Here is a 12391-nt window from a genome sequence, read left to right on the forward strand (position 1 = left end):
GCGCAACACTTGCCACAAAAATTTATTTTGGGGAGAAGGAGAGGTGGGAGAATGAGGATAATGCTTTGGGAAATTTGATGCTGGGAAAAACCAGGACATGCCATTTATGTCTCCAACCTAAGGATTGCTGCAGAATCTTTACACCTTTACATGTAAATGGTATTCTCTAATGTCTGTGGCCTCTTTCAGCAGGATACTGCACCCCGCCTCAAAGTAAGAAAACATGGTCCAAGATTGGTTGGAGGAGCACAACAAAATGCTGATTTGGTCAACAGATAACCCACATCTGAATCCAATAAATCACCTGCGCTGGACGAACAAGCCAGGTTCATTGCCCGATTGCTTATTTTGCAGGACTTACAAGATCCTGTTCTGCTTTGACCGTTTACTGGTCAGTCTTGGTCCCTTAGAGGTCAGAGATTACTTTATCATTTCTTAGCTTAATACTTGGTTACATTTTAGTACTTTAAAATTTTGTTGTTTTTAATGTGGTTACGTCGTCAGTGTTTTTGATGCATTCTGTGTTTTTAATCTCCGTTTGCAGTTCTTCTGGGGAAACAGACAAATAAAACAGATGATGCCAGATAGAGCAGCACACATTCAGAGGGAGAGAGGAAACCCAATAAACTCATGTCACGGGAAAACACATAACGCATTCCAGCAGGTATTTGAACACAATAAAAAGCTCACTTATGGAACAACAAGAGCAAAGCTGCTAAGGAGGAAGCACTATGTTTACTATATAAGGTAGAACTGTAGAGTTGAGTCTGTAAATTCCTTTGGGAGCATTAACTCAAAGAACATTTTTTGTTTATTTCAAACACAGCACTAATTGCAGCACAACACAGGAATGAGTGTAACTTAAAATCCTCTAATACGTCTTAGGTAAATCTGCTCACACTCAGATTGCATAAGTTTGACTCAAGGGTCTCTTTGTTGCCCACTTCGTTCTTTTCCAAAGAAAAATCCTTGTGCGCCTCCGTCCAGCTGTAGTTCGATTAATCCACCAAAAGGGTAGCCAGAAGGTAAGAGTCTGCGCTGTTTCTGTTGTAAATCTTTTTTTTTTTTTACCTTAATACATGATAAATTATTTAAATATCTTTTTTTTTTTTTTCAAATATAGCACACTTGATGAATATTAGTTTCTAGAAACAGATCAATGATTTGATATTGGTTCAACAGGCGTAATATAATCAGCCTTTATGTTCAACTTTTCTCCGTATTCTGCAGGGAGGGGACCAATAACCACTTGAAGAAATGGAGACTTTAGTGTTTTTATTTTCGTTTTCTGCCCTTGGTGTTCTTTATGCAATGAACACCACCCCTGAGTTTCAAGAGTAAGTAATAATATGTTTAGTGATCTTTTTTATTTTCTTTTTTTTTGTTTTTGCTTCAATACACAGTTAATCAAAGAGTTTTGCATATCAAAAATTTATTGTAACACAAAGTGGGAAGTTTAAATTATTTTTTTTAAAAATGTGCTCACAATACTTGTATTTATTAATGATTTAAACAGCTGATAATATGCAGTAAGTTAAAATGTTTTTTTGGAGAATATTGTAATCCTTCCTCTGCCGTGTGATAATATGAACTTTACCGCCAGTAGAGGACTCTGCAAGCTCACAGTTGCCTTTTATCAGCTGCAACTAAGCAATACATCATATAATTACTGCTTTCGTTAGACTATTTTAATTGCCCTTCCAAAATAAAAATAAATCTGACTTTCTCAGGGGGGGTAGGAAAGCAAAAGATGTCACAATAGAAAACAGCAAGCTGAACCTGTGGAGACATTCTGATATCATCTTGAACATAATTACTTCTTTCAGCTGCAAGGAATAATTCTCTCACTTACTGGTCACATGTTCCTGTCAATTCATTGGATAAAAGCTGCATAGCATTCGCAGGTTTTCACGGTTGCTCACTGCAAAGCTTAACTCTACATAAACAAAGCCCTAGTTGGTGTCCACTCCTCTGTGTTTTTCCCAATGCATCTCTTATCTCCGAGGTGCATCTCTTATGCACCTCTTAGGTGAATATTTCAGCTGGTTCTGTTTTTTTCTTTTCCTTATTATTTTTTTCAAGTGTGTGTGTGTGATGACAGCCAATTCAGACTGCACAGAAGAATTTGATGAATTGCTCTTGACAGGCCATATGCCTTGTGCTCTTACACTCTGCAAACAAACAATATAGTGTGCATAAATCTTCCCGTACAGTCGAGTCGAGTCGGGGAGGCCCGCCTTCCACGCGGGAGCCATTTGTTTTCCTTCTGCGAGCAGACGTGGAGAGTTTCCCTGTGGTTGTTGTTCTGCTTGCCTGGAGATATCTCGGCCACATTAATCTTTTCCAGTGGCACGTTTGACCAGTAAACACTGAGAGCCGTGTTGAACTTACATATAGCCTTACCTCAGTGTTTCCTCTCCTTGATGCTTATGATTGATTAAAGCTTTTTTTTTTTTTTAATGGCTCCTTTATGATTACAGTCAAACTTGTAATTCTGGTTTAGCGCAACATTAGGCAACCGCGTTGCAGAGGCGATACGTTTTCAGATCGATGTGACTAATTAACATGATGTAGTTTTAAAACAATAGATAGGGAATATTTCGTCTGAGCATAAATATTTATAAGAAACACGGCACAGGGATTTTAAAGCTCTGAAACTGCTGCATGTGCAAAAAAAAAAGCTTTTTATTAGCATTATGGATCTTCTTCCTTGCTCTCTTCTTTTAAAAAGTTATAAAGCTAAAAAAAAAACAAAAGATATTTGGGTTTAAAGCTATATGCACCTTAAGCTGAAATGTAAATGTGCTTGATGTTTTACTATCATTCTACTGCATGACAAAGCAAAATAAGATAATCGTGAAAAGAAAACCAAACAACCAGGTATTTCTCTCAAATCTCAGCATGTACGTTGTGCAATCTGGCCTCCTGCGAGTCGGTAATTTAGCTTCGCAGAGAAGATCAGCACAATTCCCCCCCTGGAAGAAACTGTTCAGTCAAAAAGAACGAGGAAGAGAAATTGTGCTGTGATGGTGGAATCGCTGTACTTCCAGTCACGTGTTTTTTTCCCCCCACAGGCCTTATGTGATCCTGGAGACCGGTGTCGCTGTGCTGGTAATTGTGTTTCTCTTCTACTACCTCATCACTCGTGGCAACCCACCTAAAGACTTCTTATTCTTTGGTAATCAACGCAACCATGTGCACTTCTCAACCCACTTGCGCACATACATAGGGTTTCGAAATTCTCCGGATTTGAACACCTTAAATACCCTCCACACTTCGGTACCGAGCTGAACTCAAGGATTTCCAGAAGCTTCACCCACTGCTCACTATATCAGAGTGAAAAACAAGAATTTTACCCAATATGATCTTGCTTGATATGTTCAAAGCTGCTTATACTGATCAGGATCAGAGCAAAGTCTAATCAGACTTTTCTATGGCATGACTGGTTCAATTCCCCCCCGCCCCCCACCCCCCCGTACCCTCCTCCACAGACTGGGAGTCTTTAGCCATTGTGTTAAGATTTTGTCCCCATATGACCGTGCATGTGGAAAGTGAGAAGCTGTTTCTAAACACGTATATAACACAAACTGATTCCACATTCAGCAAAAGGGTTTAAAAATATTGAAGATACAGCTACAAATGTCAAAGAATTTGAAGTGATAAAAGCGAGAATGCTGATAAAAGAGCTACACATATCTGAGGTTTCTCTTGGTACGTTTTTCTTACTTTCTGGTCCTGCAGGGACACAGAATAGAGTGGCTGCAGCAGCCATTTATAATTAAAACCAGGGGGACTGAGAGGGACATCATCTTCTGATATTTAAAACACTCGGTCCAGCCCACATTATTGTGGCTGTCAACATCTCAGTCGGCGCGCGTCTTTAATGTGTCATAATAGCCCAACGTGGCATCCCAGAGCTGCTTCGTAACATGCGGCGTTCACAGAATATGAACTATTTTTTACATTTTTATTTTTTACATGCGAAGAAAGAAAGAAAAAAAAAAGCAGGTGATACGAAATAGCACTTAAAATGATTACCTTTTCAGAGATTATGGTGTGAGGGCTTTAGCTGAATTGTAACACAGTTTAATGTTGCCTCCTCTATTAGATTCTGCCTGCAGGACAAGGCCTTTCAGCTCTGCTGGGTGTTAAACCTGAGGCTAGGCTTCTCAGTGTGATTAAAACATGCCCCCAGCCTACCATTTCACTCAAGACTTAATTTACCTCCCCACACTCTTCTATAAATCAATGGCTTGCTGGTTGAAGGCAAACATTTCAGAGCTCAAAAGCAGCTCACAGAAAAGCTGGATAAAGGTTGATGGTCTGAATAGTTTTTTTTTCTGATTCCCAGTGGTAAACATGAATAAAATTTTTTTTTTTTTAAAGAATAATTGTCTTTTTTTTTCCCCCAACAGAATTGGAACTTTAACTAATATTCTTTTTCCAACGCAGTTTTTGCAGAGTTTTGTTTTACATGTGTCATTGACCTGACCAGTGCCTTGGAATATGACGGCATAATTTCTGGCTTTATGGATTTCTACCAGAAGACAGTAAGTTGAATTTTCTTACTGTTAATAATCGCATAAAACAACACCACTACCAGAAATAATTTAATTAAAAAAAAGAGCAGAAATCCATGTTAGGTATTTATTTACCAGGATTTTTAAGCCATGATATTCATTAATGTTTTAGGGTGAGCCATATCTGGGGACTTCATATGCCATCATGATGTGTTACTGGGATGGAATAGCACACTTTATCCTCTACCTGATGATGATCAGCAGGATAACAGACAGGTGGGCGCTCGTGAATGCAGCTCAAGTCAAGTTGTGTCCACTTTATCTTTGCCTGTCCTCACAACAAAACACCGTCTTGCTAAAGCAATCATACACTTTTTTTCATGTTTTACCAGGTTACAATCACGAACTTCTGTTTTTACAGTTGGAATTTTATGTGACGAAACAGCACAGAGTGGTGCACGTTTGTAAAGTGAGAGGGAAATGATGCAAGGTTTCTGACATATTTGTTGAAATCAAAATCTAACAAGTGCAGTGAACATTATATTCAGACCCTCTGAGTCAGTTATTAGATGCCTTTTAGAGTTGTAGAGTGTTTCTACAAGCCTTGCACATCTAGAAGCGGAAATATTTACCCATTCTTTTTTTCCAAAATACCTCAAGCTCAGTTGGATATGATGGAAATCATCTGTTGACATTGATTTTTAAATATATCCACGGGTTTGTCTGTATGTTTATGGGGTTGTTGTTCTACAGGAATGGCGACATTCACTCCAGTCTTTTGGAGCCTGTCTAAGGTTTTCTTTCAGAATTACATGTATTTTTCCATAAACTCTCACCGCTTTTCCCATCCATGCCAAAGAAAAGTATCCTCATGTCATAATGCTGCCATCCACGTGTTTCACTATGTGTTCTTGGGGTTGTACAGTGACAGTTTTCTGCCAAACAAAATCTTGGCTGTATTCCCCAGAGTTCAGTTTTGTTCTTATGGTTTTGGTCCATTATGGTCTCCTGAAACTAATTTGCTGTGCAGGATTTTGTTTAAGGATATCAGATTAAAGAAAAAAGTTACAAATAATACCTTCTATTCCTTTCACTTCACAATAATGCTCTGCTTATTGTGAAATCATAAAATCTTAATAAAATTAGCTGATGTTTGCCAGTGTGACATGACAAAAACATTTGAAAAAGAGGAAGCAATGCTTTTCTAGGCTAGTGTATACATAAATGGCTGCTTGTTGCCAAAAGAGACAACAAATGGTGAGCTAGCTTTATCGAGCTTGTCTGAAAACTTTGTAGAAAATCTTTGTTATTATCTGCAAGTTCGACACAGTTTGATTCATTGTAGATAATTACCGTAACTGGATCTGAAAACTGATTATATAGCCTTAAATTGTAAAATGAGGCCTTGTAATACATTCAAGTCACATGTTGAATTCAGTTTAGCAAAGCGCCGCCTTCAGTCTTTTAAATTGTTTCTGTAAATATAATTGAAGATCATTAAAAAGCATGCATCTTTTTTTTTGTTTTGTTTGTTTGTTTGTTTGTTTCTTCCACAGGAGAGCCTATCGTACCCTGGGCCTGTTCTGGGCCGGCTCCTTGTGCGCTAACATGAGTGTGTTTATTACCGGAATAGTAGCAGGTGAGGCTAATATTCTATCCTGTCTCCCACCAGTCCCAGCTTTAATCAAGCAAACATCTGCCCCGCCATGTACCATCAGCGTCACAGTTCAGGCGGCAAAACAAAGCACGGGCAAGCATCCTGCAGAACAAAGCACGAAACCAACTTGAAGCATCTGTTCTTGGCATTTCTAACTGCATATGCACAAGTGTCACAAGATCAAACTCCTCTGCTGGCAATGTGCTCTGCGGTCTGTTGTGCAATCCAAGGCAGGCTGCGCCGCATGTTTGAGAGATTTTTTTTATTTTTTTAGTTTTTATCTTTATCAGGAAGTTCAATAATTGGGCTACGTGGATATGTTTGCAGCCCTTGAAATGCTAAGTACAAGCTGATAGATGTGTGCTTCTGGCAGGTAAATACGGGTCGGAGGTTCGTCCAGCCTTCTGGCTCAATTTTCTCTTTCTTTTGATGCCCGTGCTGGGAGCCGTCACCCTGTTCACTCGGCCCAAGGACAGGCCGCTTATCGGTGGATACAATGTGAGTCTGATGCATTAGTGATTTGACCTTCGATGTGATTCTGAAGAGCTTTATGGATACAGTGTTTATGCTGTTTGATCAGCCTGATAAACTTTACCGTCCTTTCTCTGTGATGGGGACTCATGCCCGCCGTATGACAAGTCAGTTGCTGTATTTTATACACACAGTGGCAACGTGATAGCGTGAATTCACATCGCATTGACTTGACTTGAATCTGAAAACTGAGAGTTGAGTTGGTGTGAGATGTTAGCAGTCTTGTTAATAAGTGAAGACGCCCTTTTAAATATTCACTTTTACCCAAAACAAGTGTTCAAGTATTAATGTCTAATCTTATTTTTTTTATTTATTTATCTTTGGAAGTAGAAGTTTAATAGTTTTAATTGCTGGTTAATGCCAATGATCAACCAGCTTTTTACTCTATTAACCAAAGGATATCAACAAAACTGCATTCCGACTGTAAAAACACGAGCTTTTACATTGCTCTGTAAAAGCTCGTGTTTTGGCAACAATAGCTGCGGTGAGATGCTTTTTGTAACATCCTCACTTTCAGCTATGAAACATTTGATGAACTTCTTGCATGAACAGCCTGTCTGAAATAAATCCAAAGCACAAGCGTGCATTTACTGGAATGTTCTGGTCCGTTGTCATGTCACTAGATCCAATTCAGCTTCAGATTTAAAGAGTAAACTTTTACGCTTGAGTGGTAAAATGTTGCATGTAAAGTTGAAAGTATGACCAAACATCAGCCAGGGCTAAGCCGCTCTGTGCTCTGCCCTTGTTTCACGCCTGCTCATAGGCCCAACACGTTCAGACCATGAAGCTAATCTGGCGTCCCTTGGACCTGATCCTGGTGGTGCTCCTGTTGGCTGCCATGGCTTTCACCGTCCTCAGAGGCTTGGTGAGTACGTCACACTTACTTACTGCTATTACCAGAGTTCAAGGAAGAATTTTGGAAGTCAGACAGTTTTCAAATTGGGTCAGCATTTACAGAGAGACAATGCAACTACTTACACAAATGAACAAAAAAAAAAAAAAAATCTAGCTCCTCCACCTCCACCTAGTGCTACTATTGCTATTTGAAATAAAAAAAAAAAACATAGCTCCTGGTCAAAAACAACCAATCAGAGCCAGGAGGAAGGTTTTAGCGCTGTCAATCAAGCTCGCTCAATGTGCAAACAGTGCAGAAACAACTTACCGTTCCAAGAAAACTTAAATGTGGTATCATCGGTGCCCATGCTAACTAGCATTAGCATTCTTGTCAGGCTCTGCTGATGGGAACCAACTGTAGCATAGCAGAGAGCAAAGGGGAAGATGATTAACTATGCCCAAAACCCTCTTCCTGGTTCTGATTCGTTGTTTCTGACCGAACTGTGTATTTCTGTACTTAGCACTGGGAGCACTGGGAGATGGCAGAAGAGCTCAATTTTTTCACTGATGATCTGCCTCATTCAATATCGCCACGACACAGTGACAGTTTTAACAAATGTTTTAAACACATGTTTTATTTTATAAAAGTCACATACCCTAGCTTTAAAATGAAAAAATGTCAATATGTGAAATTATATTTTTATCAATATATTTTGGGCTTTCTAAAAGAATAGAAGAGAGACTGCACATGCTTTGTAATAAATATTTGTACTGTAAAACTGAACGTCACTCCATCTTATTCGCAAAAGCTTTTTACTGTCAATATATCTGTGTATAAACGCATGAAAACTGACTTTTTTTTTGTCTCACACCAATAACTGCATGATTTACCAAAATGGAAGTTTTATTACTCATACAGTGTGTTACTCTAAAATTTAGTTTACATAGTTGATAATTACATATATCAAGACATCTGTTGTGACAAGATAAAGAATCCATTAAAAGTTACGCTCCAGTAGATGCAGATTTTTGGTGTTTTTTTTTTTTTAATTATTCTTATTCTTATTCTTATTGACACTGTAATTACATTGTCTACCTGCAGGTGGCTCTGGACTCCCCACTTGAAGCCTGCTCTGTGTACCTGAGTCAGTACGAACCCTACCTGAAGGATCCCGTGGGCTATCCCAAGGTGATGGTGGGTATTTTTCTCTCAGCCTCCCCATGCTGCTGCTGTAGTGTCTGAAGTCTCTTCTCTGTCCTGTTTCGCGCAACGAGCCACATGAAAGGCCTTTTTCATAGGTTTCACTCTGAGCATGCTGGAAACTCGCCCCGATCCCATCTGCTGGCTGAGCTGGCACCTGAACACGAGGCCATTTTTCATCATTAAAGCCCAGATGAAGAAGGGTCCAAAGGCCAACGCATCATTGTCGCTCTTTCATTTACTTAAGATGGATAACAGATTATACTCTGACTGGCAGTTGGTCCCCTTTCGGGCTTGCTTTTCTTCCTCTGACCCCTCGCTCATTTGGGTTCTGTTTGTTTTGTTTAGTGAGCGCTGTTTTGTCAATAGGTTATCCAAAGACATTGCTGCAGCTGCAGTTCGGGCACAATTGCAATCATTGATCAAACCGCACGGCGGGGACTTGATAAGCTAATCCCCCCCCCTTTCCAAAGCCTCCCATCAACATCTCCCTGGGTGGGAGAATGGTGTGTGTGTGTGTGTGTGTGTGTGTGTGTGTTCAGCAAGTGAAATTATGTCTTGGTTATCTGTGTTTGCAGATCTGCGTGCCTAAATCATCAGCGCCTGATTTATAATTGTATTTAAAGGATGAAAGAAACAAAATGAAGTTAGGCTTGTTGCACATTGTTAAACTTCTTCAAAACCCGCCAGCCGCTGCATTCACCGATGATGAAGGATATTTAATAGATTAACGTGGCTGCAATAACAAAGACATTTCAACAAAAGACTGAAGGGCATACATGATTGGCTTTTAGGCTTTGAGCTGAACTCATTAGAATTCATCTGGACCTCAGGCCGGCAATGAAAAGAAACCATTTACTGCTGTAATTTGGGGGGTTTTTATAAAGTGGCAAAGTGGCTTTCATGCGCCAGACGTTTTTGACTGAAGGTTAAGAAAGTTTCTGCAGTGACCCTTGTACAGAAGGAGTCATTTCTGCTGAGTTTGCAGACTGGGGGTTTCGGAGAGTGGAGAGCTGGAGAAGGAACAAAAGATACCGCTGCACTGACTTTATGATCGCTTCCAAGATGATGATCAGTGTTCCCATTTGGTCATTTTATCTCACTTCCGATTGTTCTTTGTCATGTTTTTGAACTCTATACTTGATAAATTAAATTTGAGGACACAATGTTACATCCTGAATAGGGCTGAAGTGATGTCAAAGATTACAATCTGTCAATCGCCTGCATGTTACTGTCGATACCCTGAAAGTTATCTACTTTATACTTCAAAGATAGTTCAGAAATTTTAAAGTGAGGTTCTCTTTAAAGACTCTTAGTAGTTAATATCTTACATGTACCTTCATTTTGAGTAAATCCAGATTAGTTGGTACCTGAAGATGACCAACTAATCTGTTGGTCGTCAGATTAACAATATTCCATTGCTAAAGATCCTCATAACTGTTTATGTGAATATTGTTGTTTTGACACTGAATATTGTTGTTTTGACACTGAATATTGTTGTTTTGTATTTGCTTTTGGCTTGCTATTTACACATAAGCCAATGATTATTTACAAAAGAGATAGAGGTTGAAACATGTATTGAGAACATCATATGTAATATGTTTCCAGTCAAAGTGAAGCAGTTTAAGACCCAAAAAAGTATGATGGTGGCGTAAGTGCTACTTTATTACATGTTACACCGATTTGCAGACAATTAGACAATTTTCTTGTCCTATCAGAAGCTGATTGACATAGAAAGATTTGAAGTAAACACCATCCTATTTCCATTTCTTGTCTAACTTATAATAGGCTTATGTGGGAAAAACCTTGCAGTGGAATGAGATAGAAATGTCCATAAGTAATAATATATGCAACCATCACTTTAATGGTATCTGGTATATATTCCTATCAAATGACATGAAATCAAGTAAATGATCGGACGGTGTCCGGATTTCGAGCTTAAGCCTGCTGTGCTCTGTATTCAGTGAGAGTGTAGGTGAAGTGTTTGCCAGGAGAGGAAAGGGATTCACTGTGTTAATACTCTGCTGAAGTGTTGGCTGGCACTAAACAACAACACAGAACGACATTGATGGAGTCTGTTTTCTTTGGCTCGGCACCTTCCTCTTTATCCAGAGGTGAAATCTCTGGCAACGGCCCAGAACAACAGTGATGAGTCGCAAACTTTAGCACACAGTGAAATCAACATTTTGGCGTTAGCCATAGATCAGAGTAAAAACATAGAACCATCAGAGAGGAATAACGGAAAGGGCATAACTATGACAACCTTCAGATTATATGACAAAAAAAAACAAAAAACAGTTTGTATTTGTTTTCCTAGATGCTGCATTTGTTCTTCTACGGGCTGCCTCTGCTGGGCGCGTTTGTCTACGGCCTCCTCAAGCCTGGGTGTACGTGGATGTCAGACTGGACAACGTTCTTTGCTGGCGCCATGATCCAGGTAAAACCATAATGGCGGACGTTCACAATAAGTGTGAACGGCTCTGAATGCATGATTAATGATGGAATTGTCGCACGCTCAATTGGGTTGTACTGGCAATTCGTTTTGCTGCGTCAAATATCCACAGGACCTGCTGGTGTGCCAGTGAAACAATGTCACCCAAAACATTCTCCTTCTGTAGACAGAACATGAACCATATTTATCATTTAAAGCATATTCTCTATAATGAAGTCCCAGTATTGATCTGAATTAAGAGGATATCCTTGACTAAAGCTTGTTTTACTTGCACATGCTGGTTGCAGATTGCATCCTCCCTGTCTTCCAAACAGCCAGCTTGTTTAGTCTGAACACCTCCCCCGCAGTGGTTAATCTTTCTGGTTAGGGAGAAAAAACATTCAAGACATTCCCCCTGGGAAATGTATGACAAAAAGGGAGGCGTGCATTCACCTGCCATCGGTCTGCAAAGAGAACAAAACAGATCCGAATGGAATCAAATTTGTTTGTTTCATTTCCCTCAGGTGCAGCTCTTTACCTTATTTTATCTTCTTTCAGTGCCAGTGGTCCCACATCGGGGGGTCTCTCCATTCTCGCACCACAACTCCATTTCGTATCCCGAACGATGCTTTCTGGACAGTCCTGGGAGCTAATCTGCTCTACGCAGCCGTCCCCGTCCTGGTGGCCATGCGGGTTCACAGTAACCCCTATTTCTTTCTAAAAATTGCCCCCTTTCCTGGGCAGACTGGTTTGCCAAACAGCGAGGAGAAAGATACCAAGTACAAGGAAAAATAAATCTGAATTCCCACTGACCTTTGGAGATAATCACTTATGTCAAGGTTCATAAAGAGCTTTTTATCACAAATGTCATACTTGAAAATTCCAAAATAAAAGATTATTTTGCTCAAAATCTTTTTTTTTTTTTTTTTTGCCTTTTGATGTTTGTGTACCTCAAATCGGTTCGCAAAATGATGCATAAGTTTAGAGATCAAGGAAGATGAGCAAATCCGACTGAAAATGAAGAAATCTCTGTGTCATCTCTGTGTGCTATAGCAAAGGTTTCTTTCAGTGACTAATGGAGATACAAGTTTGATGATGGAGAAATAAAGATGGCAAACTGCTGGGGAGAATGGCTGTCAGCTGCTTGCTGAGTGGTGATGCATGGAATGCTCCGTGTTTGGATGCCGAGTCATTACAAGCTACGGCTTAGAGCTGAC

The 12391-nt window shown here is 39.7% G+C and overlaps 1 protein-coding gene across 3 annotated transcripts; it reads left to right on the forward strand.

Annotated features, from left to right (window-relative positions):
* The first annotated feature begins 862 nt into the window (after nucleotides 1-862).
* tm6sf2b (transmembrane 6 superfamily member 2b) lies at nucleotides 863-12084 on the forward strand. Of its 3 annotated transcripts, XM_015034810.1 has the most exons (11): nucleotides 915-1025; nucleotides 1231-1337; nucleotides 3075-3178; nucleotides 4453-4550; nucleotides 4693-4796; nucleotides 6077-6159; nucleotides 6551-6675; nucleotides 7472-7573; nucleotides 8645-8737; nucleotides 11061-11180; nucleotides 11733-12084. In XM_015034810.1, the coding sequence occupies exons 2-11, from the start codon at nucleotides 1258-1260 to the stop codon at nucleotides 11967-11969; spliced, it is 1146 nt and encodes a 381-aa protein (XP_014890296.1). In that variant the 5' UTR covers nucleotides 915-1025; nucleotides 1231-1257; the 3' UTR covers nucleotides 11970-12084. The 3 variants fall into 3 exon arrangements, with proteins under 3 accessions (XP_014890295.1, XP_014890296.1, XP_014890297.1); XM_015034809.1 differs by lacking the exons at nucleotides 11061-11180; nucleotides 11733-12084 and adding an exon at nucleotides 8829-9219 and having other exon boundaries at nucleotides 863-1025; XM_015034811.1 differs by lacking the exons at nucleotides 915-1025; nucleotides 1231-1337; nucleotides 11061-11180; nucleotides 11733-12084 and adding exons at nucleotides 1952-2029; nucleotides 8829-9233.
* The last annotated feature ends 307 nt before the right edge of the window (nucleotides 12085-12391 follow it).

The sequence above is a fragment of the Poecilia latipinna genome, unplaced genomic scaffold (genome assembly GCF_001443285.1).
Source record: "Poecilia latipinna isolate Pla-1442-1.1 unplaced genomic scaffold, P_latipinna-1.0 Scaffold313, whole genome shotgun sequence".
NCBI lineage: Eukaryota > Metazoa > Chordata > Actinopteri > Cyprinodontiformes > Poeciliidae > Poecilia > Poecilia latipinna.

Coding starts and splice junctions, on each gene's coding strand:
- tm6sf2b (XM_015034809.1), top strand. CDS start 1,258: ATGGAGACTTTAGTGTTTTTATTTTCGTTTTCTGCCCTTGGTGTTCTT. Junction 4,551..4,692: donor TGGATTTCTACCAGAAGACA/GTAAGTTGAATT, acceptor TTAATGTTTTAG/GGTGAGCCATATCTGGGGAC. Junction 6,160..6,550: donor TATTACCGGAATAGTAGCAG/GTGAGGCTAATA, acceptor TGCTTCTGGCAG/GTAAATACGGGTCGGAGGTT.